This window comes from Anomaloglossus baeobatrachus, chromosome 1 (genome assembly GCF_048569485.1).
Source record: "Anomaloglossus baeobatrachus isolate aAnoBae1 chromosome 1, aAnoBae1.hap1, whole genome shotgun sequence".
Taxonomy (NCBI): Eukaryota; Metazoa; Chordata; class Amphibia; order Anura; family Aromobatidae; genus Anomaloglossus; species Anomaloglossus baeobatrachus.
In genome coordinates, this window is record NC_134353.1 from 192,082,231 (window position 1) to 192,100,054 (window position 17,824).

General features: G+C 47.4%; 1 protein-coding gene across 1 annotated transcript in view; it reads right to left on the reverse strand.

Moving 5' to 3' along the window:
• The window catches only part of FNIP2 (folliculin interacting protein 2), an 88,357-nt gene extending 78,532 nt beyond the window's left edge, over window positions 1-9,825 (reverse strand). Inside the window, exon 1 of the mRNA XM_075347505.1 lies at window positions 9,610-9,825. Coding sequence (XP_075203620.1) covers window positions 9,610-9,695 — 86 coding nt within the window. The 5' untranslated portion in view covers window positions 9,696-9,825. The remainder of the gene's footprint in view (window positions 1-9,609) is intronic.
• Between the last annotated feature and the right edge of the window lie 7,999 nt (window positions 9,826-17,824).

Consider the following 17,824-nt stretch of genomic DNA (forward strand, 5'->3'; position numbering starts at 1 on the left):
ATGATGTGGGCTTCACCAAATTTTTCAGTCCAGCCAGGTACAACTAGGCAGCTGGGGATTGGAATCCACAGTGCAGGGTGCCCAAACTTTCTGGGCCCCCCACTGCGAATTGCAGTCCACAGCTGCCCCAGAAAATGGTGCTTTCATAGAAGCGCCATCTTCAGGCGCTGTAATCAACTCTTCCAGTGGCCCTGGTGGCACGCTGGATAATAAGGGGTTAATACCAGCTATGTTTTACCAGCTGGTATAAAGCCCGAGATTCTTAATGTCAGGCCAAGTTTGACCTGGCCATTAAGAATCTCCAACAAAGGGTTTTTAAAAAAAAAAAAAAAAAAAAATACATCACACAGAGAAAAATACTTTATTAGAAATAATATATAATGAGGAGGGGGGGGAGAGGAGGGAGAGAGGGAGAGAGGGAGAGAGGGAGAGAGGGAGAGAGGGAGAGAGGGAGAGAGGGAGAGAGGGAGAGAGGGAGAGAGGGAGAGAGGGAGAGAGGGAGAGAGGGAGAGAGGGAGAGAGGGAGAGAGGGAGAGAGGGAGAGAGGGAGAGAGGGAGAGAGGGAGAGAGGGAGAGAGGGAGAGAGGGAGAGAGGGAGAGAGGGAGAGAGGGAGAGAGGGAGAGAGGGAGAGAGGGAGAGAGGGAGAGAGGGAGAGAGGGAGAGAGGGGAGAGAGGGAGAGAGGGAGAGAGGGAGAGAGGGAGAGAGGGAGAGAGGGAGAGAGGGAGAGAGGGAGAGAGGGAGAGAGGGAGAGAGGGAGAGAGGGAGAGAGGAGAGAGGGAGAGAGAGGGGAGAGAGGGAGAGAGGGAGAGAGGGAGAGAGGGAGGGAGAGAGGGGAGAGAGGGAGAGAGGGAGAGAGGGAGAGAGGGAGAGAGGGAGAGAGGGAGAGAGGGAGAGAGGGAGAGAGAGGGAGAGAGGGAGAGAGGGAGAGAGGGAGAGAGGGAGAGAGGGAGAGAGGGAGAGAGGGAGAGAGGGGAGAGAGAGGAGGAGAGGGGAGAGAGGGGGAGGGAGAGGGGAGAGAGGGAGAGAGGGAGAGAGGGAGAGAGGGAGAGAGGGGAGAGAGGAGGGGAGAGAGGGGAGAGAGGGAGAGAGGGAGAGAGGGAGAGAGAGGGAGAGAGGGAGAGAGGGAGAGAGGGAGAGAGGGAGAGAGGAGAGAGGGAGAGGGAGAGAGGGAGAGAGGGAGAGAGGGAGAGAGGGAGAGAGGGAGAGAGGGAGAGAGGGAGAGAGGGGAGAGAGGGAGAGAGGGAGAGAGGGAGAGAGGGAGAGAGGGAGAGAGAGGAGAGAGGGAGAGAGGGAGAGAGGGAGAGAGGAGGAGAGGGAGAGAGGGAGAGAGGGAGAGAGGGAGAGAGGGAGAGAGGGAGAGAGGGAGAGAGGGAGAGGGTGAGAGGGGAGAGGGAGAGAGGGAGAGAGGGAGAGAGGGAGAGAGGAGAGAGGGAGAGAGGGAGAGAGTGAGGAGAGAGGGAGAGAGGGAGAGAGGGTGAGGAGAGAGGAGAGAGGGAGAGGGTGTGGGTGGGTGAGGGAGAGGTGTGTGAGGGTTGTGAGGGAGTGAGGGTGTGTGGGTGAGTGGGTGGTGTGGTGTGTGAGGGAGAGTGGGTGAGAGGGAGTGAGGGAGTGTGGGAGTGTGGGTGTGTGGGTGTGAGGGAGTGTGGGAGTGTGGGAGGTTGGTGTGTGTGGGGTTGGGGTTTGGGTTGTGTTGTGGGTGTGTGGGGTGTTGGGAGTGTGGGAGTGTGGGGGTGTTGTGGTGGGTGTGGGTGAGTGGGTGTGTGTGGAGGGTGGGTGTGAGGTGTGGTGTGTGGGTTGGTGTTGGGTGTGTGGGTGTTGGTTGTGGGTGTGGGTGAGAGGGTGTGAGGGGAGAGAGGGAGAGAGGGATGAGAGGGAGAGAGGGAGAGTGTTTGGGTGTTGTGGGTGTGTGGGTGTGAGGTGTGTTGTGTGGTGTTGGGTTTGGGTGTTGGTGTTTTGGTGTGTTGTGGGTGTGGGTGTGAGGTTGTGAGGGGTGTGTGGTTTGAGAGAGGGAGAGAGGGAGAGAGGGAGAGAGGGAGAGAGGGAGAGGTGTGTGTGTTGGGGGTGTGGGTGTGTGGGAGTGAGGGTGAGGGGTGTGTTGGTGTGGTGGGGTGTGGGGGTGTGGGTGTGTGGGTGTGTGGTGGTGGGGAGTTGGGGTTGTTGTTGGTGGGGGTTTTTGGGGGTTGTGGGTTTTTGTTGGGTTGGTTTGTTGTTGTGTTGTTGGGTGTGTGGGGAGTTGGGTGGTGAGGGGGAGGGTTGTGAGGGAGAGAGAGGGAGAGAGGGAGAGAGGGAGTGTTGTGGGGTTTGTTGGTTTTGTTGTTTGTGTGTGGTTGTGTTTGTTGGTTTTGGTGTTTTTTTTTGGTGTGAGGGAGTGTGGGGTGTGGTTGTGTGGGGTTGTTTTTGGTGTTTTTGGGAGAGAGGGAGAGAGGGAGAGAGGGAGAGAGGGAGAGTGTTGTTGTTTGGTGTTTGGTTTGGTTGGAGTGGGTTGAGAGGGAGAGATGGGAGGAGAGGAGGAGAGGTGAGAGAGAGAGGGGAGAGAGGTTGTATTGAGATTGGAAGGGAAATTGTAGTTTGGGGGGGGTTGGGTTTAGGAGGGGTATTTTGTTTTTTTTTTTGGGTCAAAAAAGGCAACTGTTACGGAGTTTGCTTTAGGGGTAGTGTAGAGGGTTATGGATATAGGGTGGTGGGGGTGATTGTGTGGGTGATGTGTATGGTATTGAGCAATTTTTTTAAGCCAAAACCAGGTGTTGGGTGTGTATATAATATACATTTAAAAATCTCTTGATCACATAAATTGGATTCTGACACTGGCACGAACACTTATCTGTACGGTGCTCTGTGTACGGCACCAGGTTTATATATACACCAAATAAATCCCCGTCCACTGTTTTTTTGGTTTTTTTTTCCCCATTCATTGTGTGCCACATAACCTGTCAACGTGATTTGTAGGTCAATTACAGCAATACCTAACATTTGGCCCCAATTCAGCACAATTTTACACGTAAAAGGGGTTATTCTTCTATCAAAGATCCTATCCCAATATATAATATTAATAGTAAATACCTCAAATTAGAAATGTAGTTGTCCTGATTCACTATGTCGCTTACCTCATGTGCAGGGCATTGCAGGACTTCAGGTATCCATGGTTACGACCATACACTGACAGTAAAGGCTGCTTTACACGCAGCGACATAGTTAGCGAAAGCACCCGCCCCCGTCGTTTTTGCGTCACGGGCAAATCGTTGCCTGTGATGAACAATATCGCTAGGACGCGTAGAACAGACTTCCCTTCCTAGCGACATTGGTGTGGCCAGCGAACAACCTCTTTTTTTAAGGGGGCTGTTCGTGCGCCATCACACAGCGGCCCACTAATAGAAGCGGAGGGGCGGAACCAGCTGCATTAACGTCACGCCACCTCTTTGCCGGAGGACGCAGGTACAGTGTTAGTCGTTCCCGGGGTGTCACACGTAGCGATGTGTGCTGCCTCAGGAACGACGAACAACCTGCGTCCTGCACGAGCAACAATATTTGGGAAATGAACGACGTGTCAACGATCAGCGATTAGGTGAGTATTTTTGATCGTTAGCGGTCGCTCGTATGTGTCACACGCAACAACGTCGATAACGAGGCCGGATGTGCGTCACAAACTCAGTGACCCCAGCGATTACCGTTAGCGATGTCGCTGCGTGTAAAGCGGTCTTTAGTTGCTAATAGTCATAACCATGGATACACAAAGTCCTGCAATGCCCTGCACATGATATAAAAGACTGAATAAGAAGAATTATACTAATTTTCTAATTGGAGATGTGTGCTGATAATACTAATTATGAGGGGGTAATACCAATATAAGAAGTTGTGTATAGCAAATTTAACCTTTATTAAATTCTGTGTTGTGTATAGCACTGGTATTTAAAATTTAACCTTTATTAAATTCTCTATTAAAATTATATTAGGACCAATCAGGTGATACCACAAGGTAAAAAAAACACAAAGTACAGATTGGATGTATACAATATATCAACAGGAGTTATATCCAATTCCCTCACGGTCCTCCCGGTTCAGATATATACATCCAAATGATTAAAGTGACATTGTGAAAAAAACGTAATCCTCCCAAAATTGCACTCTTGCCCTTAGATTAAAGGTACCGTCACACTAAACAACTTACCAGCGATCCCAACAACAATAGGGATCGCTGGTAAGTTGCTAGGAGGTTGCTGGTGAGATGTCACACTGCGACGCTCCAGCGATCCCACCAGCAACCTGACCTGGCAGGGATCGCTGGAGCGTCGCTACACGAGTTGCTGGTGAGCTCACCAGCAACCAGTGACCAGCCCTCAGCGCCGCGTGGAAGATGCTGGGCTTGGCAACTAAGGTAAATATCGGGGTAACCAACCCGATATTTACCTTGGTTACCAGCGCACGCAGCTACACGTGCAGGGAGCAGCGCACACTGAGCGCTGGCTCCCTGCTCTCCTAGTTACAGCAAACATCGGGTTAATTACCCGATGTGTGCTGCAGCTAAATGTGCACAGAGCAGGGAGCAGCACACACTGCCTAGCGCTGGCTCCCTGCTCTCCTAGCTACAACACGCATCGGGTTAATTAACCCGATGTGTGCTGCAGCTACATGTGCACAGAGCAGGAGCCGGCACTGACCGTGAGAGCGGTGAAGGCTGGTAACAAAGGTAAATATCGGGTAACCAGGTGTGACATGGCCTTAAGCAACATCGCTAGCAACATCGCTGCTAACGAACAACTTTTGTGACGTTGCTAGCGATGTCGCTGTGTGTGACATCCAGCAACAACCTGGCCCCTGCTGTGAGGTTGTTGGTTGTTGCTGAATGTCCTGGGCCATTTTTTAGTTGTTGCTGTCCCGCTGTGAAGCACAGATCGCTGTGTGTGACAGCGAGACAGCAACAACTAAATGTGCAGGCAGCAGGAGCCGGCTTCTGCGGAGGCTGGTAACCACAGTAAACATCGGGTAACCAAGAAGCCCTGTCCTTGGTTACCCGATATTTACCTTTGTTACCAGCCTCCACCGCTCTCACTGTCAGTGCCGGCTCCTGCTCTGTGCACATGTAGCTGCAGGACACATCGGGTTAATTAACCCGATGCGTGCTGTAGCTAGGAGAGCAGGGAGCCAGCGCTAAGCAGTGTGTGCTGCTCCCTGCTCTGTGCACATTTAGCTGCAGCACACATCGGGTAATTAACCCGATGTTTGCTGTAACTAGGAGAGCAGGGAGCCAGCGCTCAGTGTGCGCTGCTCCCTGCACGTGTAGCTGCGTGCGCTGGTAACCAAGGTAAATATCGGGTTGGTTACCCAATATTTACCTTAGTTACCAAGCACAGCATCTTCCACGCGGCGCTGGGGGCTGGTCACTGGTTGCTGGTGAGCTCACCAGCAACTAGTGTAGCGACGCTCCAGCGATCCCTGCCAGGTCAGGTTGCTGATGGGATCGCTGGAGCGTCGCAGTGTGACATCTCACCAGCAACCTCCTAGCAACTTACCAGCGATCCCTATCATTGTTGGGATCGCTGGTAAGTTGTTTAGTGTGACTGGACCTTTAATCTAAGGGCAAGAGTGCAATTTTGGGAGGATTACGGTTTTTTCACAATGTCACTTTAATCATTTGGATGTATATATCTGAACCGGGAGGACCGTGAGGGAATTGGATATAACTCCTGTTGATATATTGTATACATCCAATCTGTACTTTGTGTTTTTTTTACCTTGTGGTATCACCTGATTGGTCCTAATATAATTTTAATAGAGAATTTAATAAAGGTTAAATTTTAAATACCAGTGCTATACACAACTGATAATACTAATCCTACTACATATTGAAATAGGATCTTGAGATGGGAATCACCCTTTAACAAAAATTAAAAAAAAAATTAAATTCAAAACACCAGAATTATTATTCCATATACATACACTAGTGTGCATGATGTCTTTGACCTTGTCTCGAGCCTGCACATTACAGTATATTGCTCTGTCCGCAGCCGGGCAGATCAAAGTGCGCATGTGCAGGAGCGCAATGGCGGCCTCTCAAGGGAGGACACGTCATTCACATGGGGATGGGCAGAAGGATGGCGATCTCGAGAGGAGGCGTCGGACCGAGACCAGCAGTATCCATCAGATCGGACCACCCTCTAGGAGAATATAATAAAGATTTTTTTTTTTTTATGTTCTACACAGCGGCCTGGGCTCTTATATACAGTATTCTGGAATGCTGTATATAAAAAGGCTCACTGGTGGTGGATGCAGCTCATAAGATGAAAAACCTGGTGACATGTTCCCTTTAAAGAGACTGTAACCAGGTTTTTGCTACTTCATCTGAGAAGAGCTTAATGAAGATACAGAGACCCCGATTCCAGGGATGTGTCACTTACTTTGCTAGACCTCCAGGAGAAGAAAACATTGATTTCATCAAAATGACAACAGTTATACAGAGTTCATGAATATGCTGCACTACATGAAGCACGCCAAGCAGTGCTCTAGTGATAATCTACTAATGATTAATCAATGATTTTATCAAAACTACACTAGGCAGCCCAGTAAGTGACCGCTGCAAACCCTATGTTATGCTGCTCTCAGATTAGGAGGCAAAAACCTGGTGGCGGATTCCCTTTAAATAGTGACTAAACTCTTTAGTGCAGCACAGTATATGTACTGTGGTACTATATGACCAGAGCAAGGATACATTGGAGTCACCTTTCATTTGTGATCTATGATAATCCAGCCACTGGACAGGGAAAGGCACCACTTTCCACTTGGGAGAAAAACAGTGAGAATTAAAGGGAATGCGACTGGAACATGAGGAAGGGACAGACTGATTCCAGGGATGCATCACTTCATAGACTGGGTGCAGCAGAGAAAAACAATTGTAGCAGAGCTCAGAATGCAGAGCCATGTATAACCCACACCCTCACCACTGATTGGCAGTTTCCTGTATATTGAAAGAAAGTTGCTCATCAGTGGTGTGGGCATGGTGGGACCAGAGGCATCTTTTCATGTACTGATAACCTCCTTCTGATAAAACAATGTATTGTAACAGCCAGGGCTGTGGAGTCGGTAAGCCAAACCTTCGACTCCGACTCCTCAAATTCTCTTCCACCGACTCAGGCTCCGACTCCGGCATATATTGCTTATAGTTAGGTGAAAAATTTATTGTAGTACATGAATATGTGTATGTGAACATCAGACATTTAATAATTTTTGTGATACAATAATCAAGATATTTGGATAGAACATAAAATATATTTATTGGAATACAACTACAGAACACAAAAAACTGTAATAAATTGTAAATATGTAATACACTATACAGTACAGTAGATTACATATATATCTTTGTGTATATACACTAATATATATATATATATATATATATATATATATATATATATATATATATATATATATATAATATATATATATATATATATATTACATATTTACAATTATTAGTTTTTTGTGTTCTAAAGTTGTATTCCAATAAATATTTTATGTTCTATCCAAATATCTTGATTATTGTATCATAAAAACAATTAAATGTCTGATGTTCACATTGTACTACAATAAATTTTTCACTTAAATATAAGCATTATACTAAATGTTTTTAGTAAAATATTCAGCACATTCTGCATTGCACTCCTGTCCCCAATTTATTATATATTTTAGGAGTCGGAGTCGGTGCATTTTATACCGACTCCACCAAAATGACCACCAACTCAGACTCCACGACTCAGACTCCACAGCCCTGGTAACAGCAAAACAGCCCAATAAGACATGCCCAGAATCAGTGCCTCTGTTCCTACATCAGAGTGCTCTCAGGTTGCATAAAAATAAAATGACAGATGGCCTTAAGAAACAACTGTGTGTTTATTGGGGTCATATTCTATTAATTTTAGAGCCTGCATTAATTTTAGAGCCTGCACAAATATACTTGCCAGAGTCCCCCCTGTGCCAGCCGCCAGAGTCCCCCCTGTGCCAGCCGCCAGAGTCCCCCCTGTGGTTCTCCCCAATCGGTGTAAGGAGCTCAGTGCAAAGCTCTCTAACTATTCTAGTCACGATCAATACCTGAAGTCCGTAAAAGCTATGGAAATTAATAATTTAAGTGCATGAGCACCCAGAACTTTAAGGCTATGTGCGCACTAGGCCGTTTTGCCCGCGGATTTACCCGTGGATTTGCTGTGGAAATTTCTTGAGAAATGTCTGCAATCTTTGTGCAGACATTTCCCAGCAAATCCTATGAGAAAAAAAAAATAGCTGTGCGCACGCTGCGGATTTTTCTCAAGAAATTTCCTTGAGAAGATTTTCTTGAGAAAATGAGCATGTCAATTCTTTTCCACAGGCACCTGCGGAATTCTGCAGTACAGCCTGCAAAATCCGCAGGGAACAACCTGCGGTAAAATCGCGGCAAATTCGCGGCAAATCCGCATGCGGATTTGGTGCGGATTTTTTCCGGAGGTCCGGAAATCTTCCACTCCCAGAAGTTTCTCAAGAAATTTTCTTGAGAAAATTCACATTTCTAGTGCGCACAAAGCCTAAAGGGATTGTGGAGGTCTTCTCTATTGATGGCCTTTCCTCAGGCTAGGTCATCAATATCTGTTTGGTAGGGGTGTGACACCCGCCTCCCCACCGATGTGCCACTGCTGAATGGACGACAGGTCCGTCAGTTCCATAGTGGCAGCAGCCAGATGCTGCACATCCATCACCTATAGACTTGGTGGTGGATGAGCGGAGCCCAGCTTCAGCCACTAGACAGCTGACCAAGCTGTGCTCTCCGACCACATCCAGCCACCAGCGTGGCCATGGACCAGATACCTACCCTGAGGGTATGGCCACCAATGTAAGAGTCCCAGACCGCTCACACTCTGGGTTTTTTTCCCCCTTGAGAAAAAAATAAAAAAAATGCCCCCAGACTCTTCGCTTTCCCACTGACTTCAGTCATGAAGTAAAGAGCATTTTTAGAGCAGAAAGGACCTACAGGACGGGCAGGAGACATAACTGACTGGCATTTTTGGGAAACTTTACCACATGTGGCCTATTTCTCCAGTGCAAACCCACATCCAAACCTGCGCCAGGAAGGGGGAGCACAGCTGTATGCACAGCCCTGATACCAGCCCTAATGGGGGCAGAGGTGCCACCTCCAAGGGCATCTAACCACATAGGTACAGCCCTGTGCCAAATATCTAATACAGCCCACGACACGTCCCCATAGGAGCCACATTGGCCACTCAGTTATGGAGTAACCTATTGGGGGGAATGAGTTACCATCACATGACTGTGGACACACTCCCAGCCTCAGCACCACGCACAATGCCACCTGAGCCCATAGGACCAGTGTGCCCAGTACACCATCAGCATTGTTTAGGACATATAGGGATATGCTGCAATAATTACCACGTGACCAAAACATTTGTATGCAAATTGCAAAGGGAAAAAAAAAAAAAAAAAAAATGGGATTTTTGGAGACTGTCACGTGACCCCCGCCAATCGTGACACGTCCACCAGTCACCAGGTAGCCCCGACATGATGGAGCCACCCGTGCAGCAGCCCCCACCCGTGCAGGACGCCCCACACTGCAGCCCCGTGTAATCACCTGAACGCGGCGCCCTCCTTGGTACCTGTGCTGGGCTCAGGGCTGCAGCTGCTCCGCCTGCTGAAAAACCTGTGGAGAAGAGCCATGGTGGCGGCACACAGCTCCTAGCACGGGCTCCGGTGCCGCACGATCACCCGGGCTGCTGAGTGCCCTCGCCCGGTGCAGCCCGCCATGGTGGGAGCACAGCGCTTTATGCCCTGCATGGAGATGCTCATGTGACTAGAGGGGGAGGAGCCGGGGGCGGGGCCAAGCTGTTTCACCACTGAGTCTTCCAGAACCACGTGCAGAGGATCTACAGGTGTGATGTCATCCAAAGATCGACGTCATCACAGAGGACCTACAGGTGTGGTCATCCTAGAAATGACCTCATCACAGAGAACCCACAGGTGTGATGTCATCCTAGAAATGACCTCATCACAGAGAACACACAGGTGTGATGTCATCCTAGAAATGACCTCATCACAGAGGACCTACAGGTGTGATGTCATCCTAGAAATGACCTCATCACAGAGAACACACAGGTGTGATGTCATCCTAGAAATGACCTCATCACAGAGGACCCACAGGTGTGATGTAATCCAAAGAATTACATCATCACAGAGATGCCACAGGTGTGATGTCATCCTAGGAAGGACCTCAACCCAAAGGTCCTACAGGTATGATGTCATCCAAGGAATGACCTCATCACAGAGGACCTACAGGTGTGATGTCATCCAAGGATTGACCTCATCAGAAAGGACCTACAGGTGTGAGGTCATCCAAGGAATGACCTAATCACAGAGGACCTACAGGTGTGATGTCATCCAAAAAATGATGTTATCTCAAATGACCTACAGGTGTGATGTCATCCAAGGAATTATGTCATCACAGAGGACCTACAGGTTTGGTCATCCTAGAAATGACCTCATCACAAAGATACCACAGGTGTGATGTCATCCAAGGAATGGCCTAATCACAGAAGTCCCACAGGTGTGATGTCATCCAAAGAATGACCTCATCACAGAGGTCCCACAGGTGTGATGCCATTGAAGGAGTAACATCATCACAGAGGTCCCACAGGTGTGATGTCATCCAAAGAATGACATCATCACAGAGATCCCACAGGTGTGATGCCATAGAAGGAGTAACATCATCACAGAGGTCCCACAGGTGTGATGTCATCCAAAGAATGACATCATCACAGAGGTCCCACAGGTGTGATGTCATCCAAAGAATGACATCATCACAGAGATCCCACAGGTGTGATGTCATTGAAGGAGTAACCTCATCACAGAGGTCCCACAGTTGTGATGTCATTGAAGGAGTAACAACATCATCACAGAGGTCCCACAGGTGTGATGTCATCCAAAGAATGACATCATGACAGAGGTCTCACAGGGCTGATGTCATCCTATCAAGGACCTCAACCCAAAGGTCCCTCAGGTGTGATGTCATCCAAGGAATGACCTAATCACAGAGGACCTACAGGTGTGATGTCATCCAAAGAATGACCTCATCACAGAGGTCCCACAGGTGTGATGCCATTGAAGGAGTAACATCATCACAGAGGTCCCACAGGTGTGATGTCATCCAAAGAATGACATCATCACAGAGATCCCACAGGTGTGATGCCATAGAAGGAGTAACATCATCACAGAGGTCCCACAGGTGTGATGTCATCCAAAGAATGACATCATCACAGAGGTCCCACAGGTGTGATGTCATCCAAAGAATGACATCATCACAGAGATCCCACAGGTGTGATGTCATTGAAGGAGTAACCTCATCACAGAGGTCCCACAGTTGTGATGTCATTGAAGGAGTAACAACATCATCACAGAGGTCCCACAGGTGTGATGTCATCCAAAGAATGACATCATGACAGAGGTCTCACAGGGCTGATGTCATCCTATCAAGGACCTCAACCCAAAGGTCCCTCAGGTGTGATGTCATCCAAGGAATGACCTAATCACAGAGGACCTACAGGTGTGATGTCATCCAAAAAATGATGTTATCTCAAAGGACCTATAGGTGTGATGTCATCCAAGGAATTACGTCATCAGAGAGAGTTTATAGGTGTGATGTCATCCATGGAATGACATCATCAGAGAGAACCTACAGGAGTCATGTCATCCAAGGAATAACGTCATCACAGATGACCCATAAGTGTGATATTATCCAAGGAATGATGTCATCACAGAGGACCTATAGGTGTGATGTCATCCAAGGTATGACGAATCACTGAGGACTTACTGGTGTGATGTCATCTGAGGCATGATGTCATTGTGGAGTCTCCTGTCTTGTTACAAGGTATGTGTAGCTAATATTAACAGCTGAAGACCCCCTAATGTGCAGCACAATAATATCAACTTACAGGGAGCAGCGCAGACATCAATTAAACCATAGGGCGTCAACAGGGAAAATTACTTGTTAACTGGTAAAAGTTTTGTTCTAATTTTCTCAGTTAGGCTGGGTTCACACATAGCGACAGAGATAACGACGTCGCTGTTACGTCACCATTTTCTGTGACGTAACAGCGACCTTGTAAGTCGATGTTATGATCGCTGCTTAGCTGTCAAACACAGCGACGCAGCAGCGATCATCACGTCCCTACATGTGCAGAGAGCAGGGAGCCGCGCACACCGCTTAGCGCTGGCTCCCTGCTCTCCTAGCTACAGTACACATCGGGTTAATTAACCCGATGTGTACTGCAGCTACATGTGCAGAGAGCAGGGAGCCGGCACTGGCAGCGAGAGCGGCGGAGGCTGGTAACGAAGGTAAATATCGGGTAACCAGGGAAAGGGCTTCCCTTGGTTACCGGATGTTTACGCTGGTTACAGCTTACCGCAGCTGCCAGATGACGGCTCCTGCTCTCTGCTCGCTTCATTTCGTTGCTCTCTCGCTGTCACACACAGCGATCTGTGTGTCACAGTGGGAGAGCGCCTTTGAAGAAAACGAACCAGGGCTGTGTGTAACGAGCAGCGATCTCGCAGCAGGGGCCAGATCGCTGCTCAGTGTCACACACAGCGAGATCGCTAATGAGGTCACTGCTGCGTCACCAAAACCATGACGTAGCAGCGATTTCGGTAGCGATCTCGCTATGTGTATAGCACCCCTTAATGCTGATTCAGTCACAGCAGCTAATAATTATATCATTATTGCGCCATTTATTCCATGGCGCTTTACATGTGAAAAGGGGTACACATAGTATGGACAAGTAGAATACTCATGAACAGTACAAAACAGCCTGGTACAGGAGGAGAGAGGGCTCTGCCCGCGAGGGCGGACAGTCTACAGATGGAGCTTTCTGCCCTCATTCAGTGCTCCGCGAGTTTCTGGTGCACCCACACCAGTTTTCATCAATGTTTCACCAGTGACTTTTCATTTATTAGAAAAAAAAATAAATTGTAAATCTTCTTCCATACAATGTAATCAGTGACAGCACATGGGTGCACAGTGACGCCGATGTGTGCCGTCCATGATGGCACAGACCCCGGTAACACTACATGCACACAAGTGTTTAACAAATCGTATGATTCTCAATTAGAAAAAACAAAGATTTTTCATCTGTTTTATCATCCACGTCCCAGCCGTTTTTACACATATACAGTGAATAAAATTTACAAGACTGGATACAGTCTCCTAAATCAATAATACAAACTGATCCGTACTAATTGGATGCAATACATTTAATCCGCATGGGATCCAGTTCTTTTTTGAGCACCCATCGGCTTGTTAGGCGCGTCTCCTCCGCAGCACAGAATAAACTGGTGCGTGCTGCCATATTGTAACGCCTGCCTGGATCCACAGACTCAGACGGGCTGTAATGGACAGGCTAGAGGGAAGTCACTCACCAAGCAGAACCCCCAGAACCCTGAAACCCCTTAACAGGGATTTGGAATTACACAGGACCCTGGAGATCACTACCTGTGGAAGGCTGCAGTCCGAGAGAGTAGTCGTCAGGCAGGGTCCAACCAGGACTAGCAGAACAGGGCCAGAATCGGCAGGCAAGGACGTAATCAAAAAACGTAGCAGAAGTCAAATCCGGATCGGTAAGGTACATAAGCAAGGTACATAAACAGCAGGCAGAAGGGTAGTCAGGAAACAAGCAGAAGTCAGAACACCAGAATCACTAAACAGAACAGGGTGTAACAGGAACCAGAATATCAGAACTATCTCTGGCAGTGGTCAGCAGACAGGAGGGGAATTAAGAAGGGTGTGGTGTCTTCCCATTGGTTGTAGCTGAATGATGGTACTTCAGCTGGAAGACACACGCCACCTATAGTCAGCCACTGGTACTGCAGATCCCAAGGAAACCCAGCCCAGTGGATGAACGGAGCCTGCGCCAACCGGCATCGACTCCTCTCCCACCACCAGCACTATCCACGGCAGGAACACGGTGTCGCCTGGCAATCGGAGTAGAAGTCGCTGCAGCGAACTTCGGTGGTGACATAACAAATATCCTTAAGTCCGTGTAAAACAATTGTCATCTGAGCAGCGGTACTGAATAACACCGGTCTGAGCGCAGTGCACGGGATGGCCGCTGTTTCTGTGGAGGGCACAGTGAAACACGGCCATGGACAATTCTGATCCAAGACTAGGGTCAAAAATGTAAGTGTGTTTAAGAGTGAACGCCGACATAGACTATAATCAGTACATGCTCTATCTGTGAACGTTCACATGTACTTGGCTCGTTACCAGCTTTGTGTGCCAGGCCGCAGCTCGGTGCATTATTTTGCTGGGATTTCTTCCGTGCAAACCCTTTGGTCCATATGGAACATTCATGTGCACATACAGGAAGGGCCAAAAGTTTGGAGACAGACATATATTTTGCTGCTTCATTGTTTTACATCTGTTAGATGTTTCTATGGTTACTGAAGTACAAGTACAGTGCCTTGCGAAAGTATTCGGCTCCCTTGAATTTTTCAACCTTTTCCCATATTTCAGACTTCAAATATAAAGATAAAAAATTTAAATTAATGGTAAAGAATGAACAACAAGTAGGACACAATTGTGAAGTTGGACGAAATTTATTACTTATTTTAAAATTTTATAAAAAATAATAAACTAAAAATTGGGGCATGCAATATTATTCATCCCCTTTAAGTTAATACTTTGTAGTACCACCTTTTGCTGCGATTACAGCTGCAAGTCGCTTGGGGTACGTATCTATCAGTTTTGCACATCTATAGTCATGGCCAAAAGTTTTGAGAATGACACCAAAATGATATTTTCACATGATCTGTTGCCCTCTGGTTTTTAATTGTGTTTGTCTGATGTTTACATCACATACAGAAATATAATTGTAATTATATTATGAGTACCAAAAGGTTATATTGACAGAATGAGTTAATGCAGCAAGTCAATATTTGCGGTGTTGACCCTTCTCAATCAACTTCTGGATCAAATCCTGACTCATAGCTGTCCATTCTTACATAAGCAATGCTTGCATTTTGCCAGAATTTGTTGGTTTTTGTTTGTCCACCCGTCTCTTGATGATTGCCCACAAGTTCTCAATGGGATTAAGATCTGGGGAGTTTCCAGGCCATGGACCCAAAATCTCTATGTTTTGTTCCATGAGCCATTTAGTGATCACCTTTGCTTTATGGCAAGGTGCTCCATCATGCTGGAAAAGGCATTGTTGGGCGCCAAACTGCTCTTGGACAGATGGGAGAAGTTGCTCTTGGAGGACATTCTGGTACCATTCTTTATTCATGGCTGTGTTTTTAGGCAAGACTGAGTGAGCCGATTCCCTTGGCTGAGAAGCAACCCCACACATGAATCGTTTCAGGATGTTTAACAGTTGGCATGAGACAAGACTGGTGGTAGCGCTCACCTCTTCTTCTCCTAATAAGCTGTTTTCCAGATGTCCCAAACAATCGAAAAGGGGATTCATCTGAGAAAATGACTTTACCCCAGTCCTCAGCAGTCCACTCCCTGTACCTTTTGCAGAATATCAGTCGGTCCCTGATGTTTTTTCTGGAGAGAAGTGGCTTCTTTGCTTCCCTCCTTGAAACCAGGCCTTGCTCAAGCAGTCTCTGCCTCACAGTGCGTGCAGAAGCACTCACACCAGCCTGCTGCCATTGCTGAGCTAGCTTGGCACTGCTGGTAATTCGATCCCACAGCTGAAACAGTTTTAAGATACGGTCCTGGCGTTTGCTGGTCCTTCTTGGGCGCCCTGGAGCATTTTTGGCAACAATGGAAGCTTTCTCCTTAAAGTTCTTGATGATGCGATCGATTGTTGACTGAGGTGCAATCTTTGTAGCTGCGATACTCTTCCCTGTTAGGCCATTTTTGTGCAGAGCAATGATGGCTGCACGCGTTTCTTTAGAGTTAACCATGGTTAACTGAAGAGAAACAATGATACCAAGCACCAGCCTCCTTTTAAAGTGTCCAGTGGTGTCATTCTTATTTACTCATGACTGATTGATCGCCAGCCCTGTCCTCATCAACACCCACACCTGTGTTAATGGAACAATTACTAAAACAATGTTAGCTGCTCCTTTTAAGGAATGCAATGATGTTGAAATGTGTTTTGGGGGTTAAAGTTCATTTTCTTAGCCAATATTGACTTTGCAAGTAATTGCTGTTAAGGTGATCACTCTTTATGACATTCTGGAGTATATGCAAATTGCCATTAGAAAAACTTAAGCAGTAGACTTTGTAAAAAATAATATTTGTAGCATTCTCAAAACTTTTGGCCATGACTGTAAGACTGAAATTCTTGCCCTTTCTTCCTTTGTAAACAGCTGGAGCTCAGTGAGGTTGGATGGAGAGCGTTTGTGAACAGCAGTTTTCATCTCTTTCCACAGATTCTCGATTGGATTCAGGTCTGGACTTTGACTTGGCCATTCTAACACATTTATTTGTGAACCATTCCATTGTAGATTTTGCTTTATGTTTTGGATAATTGTCTTGTTGGAAGACAAATCTCCGTCCCAGTCTCAGGTCTTTTGCAGACTCCAATAGGTTTTCTTCAAGAATAGTCCTGTATTCGGCTCCATCCATCTTCCCATCAATTTTAACCATCTTCCCTGTCCCTGCTCAAGAAAAGAAGGCCCAAACCATGATGCTGCCTCCACCATATTTTACAGTATCGATGGTGTGTTCAGGGTGATGAGCTGTGTTGCTTTTACGCCAAACATATCGTTTGGCATTGTGCCCAAAGAGTTCGAATTTGGTTTTCTGACCAGAGCACCTTCTTCCACATGTTTGGTGTGTCTCCCAGGTGGCTTGTGGAAAACTTTAAACAATACTTTTTATGGATATCTTTGAGGAATGGCTTTCTTCTTGCCACTCTTCCATAAAGGCCAGATTTGTGCAGTGTACGACTGATTGTTGTCCTATGGACACACTCTCCCACCTCAGCTGTAGAGCTCTGCAGTTCATCCAGAGTGATCATGGGCCTCTTGGCTGTATCTCTGATCAGTCTTCTCCTTGTTTGAGATTACATTTTTGAGGAATGGCCGGGTCTTGTTAGATTTGCAGTGGCATGATACTCCTTCCATTTCAATATGATCGATTGCACAGTGTTCGTTGGGCTGTTTAAAGTTGTGGAAATCTTTTTGTAACCAAATCTGGCTTTAAACTTCTCCACAACAGTATCACGGACCTGCCTGTTGTGTTCCTTGGTCTTCATGATGCTCTCTGTGCTTTAGGCCTCTGCCACACTCACGTGAAAATCACGCAGTGCCGCGAGACATGTATTTTCCCTGCATGTTGCGTGTAGGTAAGTACGTGTCTCCGGTATGTGCGGGCCACGTGTGTTCTCCGTGTGCTATCCACGATAACACGCGGAAAACTGGTAATTTGCATACTCACGTGGTCCTTCCTGCTGTCCGTGGTGCTGATCTTCGGTCTCCAGCCCTGCCGACTCCCCGCTGCTGCTGGCCGCAGTGAAGTGAATATTAAATAAGCATAATGAGCAGCGGTCGGCAGCAAGTGACAGCAGCGGCAGAGACAGGAGGGTAGGAGAAGGTGAGTAAAGATTTCTTATTTTTTTCTCTGACATGTAAGTTTTCTCCGGCGCGTGTCACACAGGACCGCATCCACACCACACCCGTGTGGTCCATATGCGGGCCGTGTGACACCCGTGCTGCCGGAGAAAAATGGACATGTCAGCTTGTTGGAAAACGCACACACGTACAAAACGGACACAGACACACGTTCCGTGTGGTTTTAAGTGTGTGTGCCTGCTACCATAGGGTAGCATTGGTGTACGTGTCTCCGTGCTGCC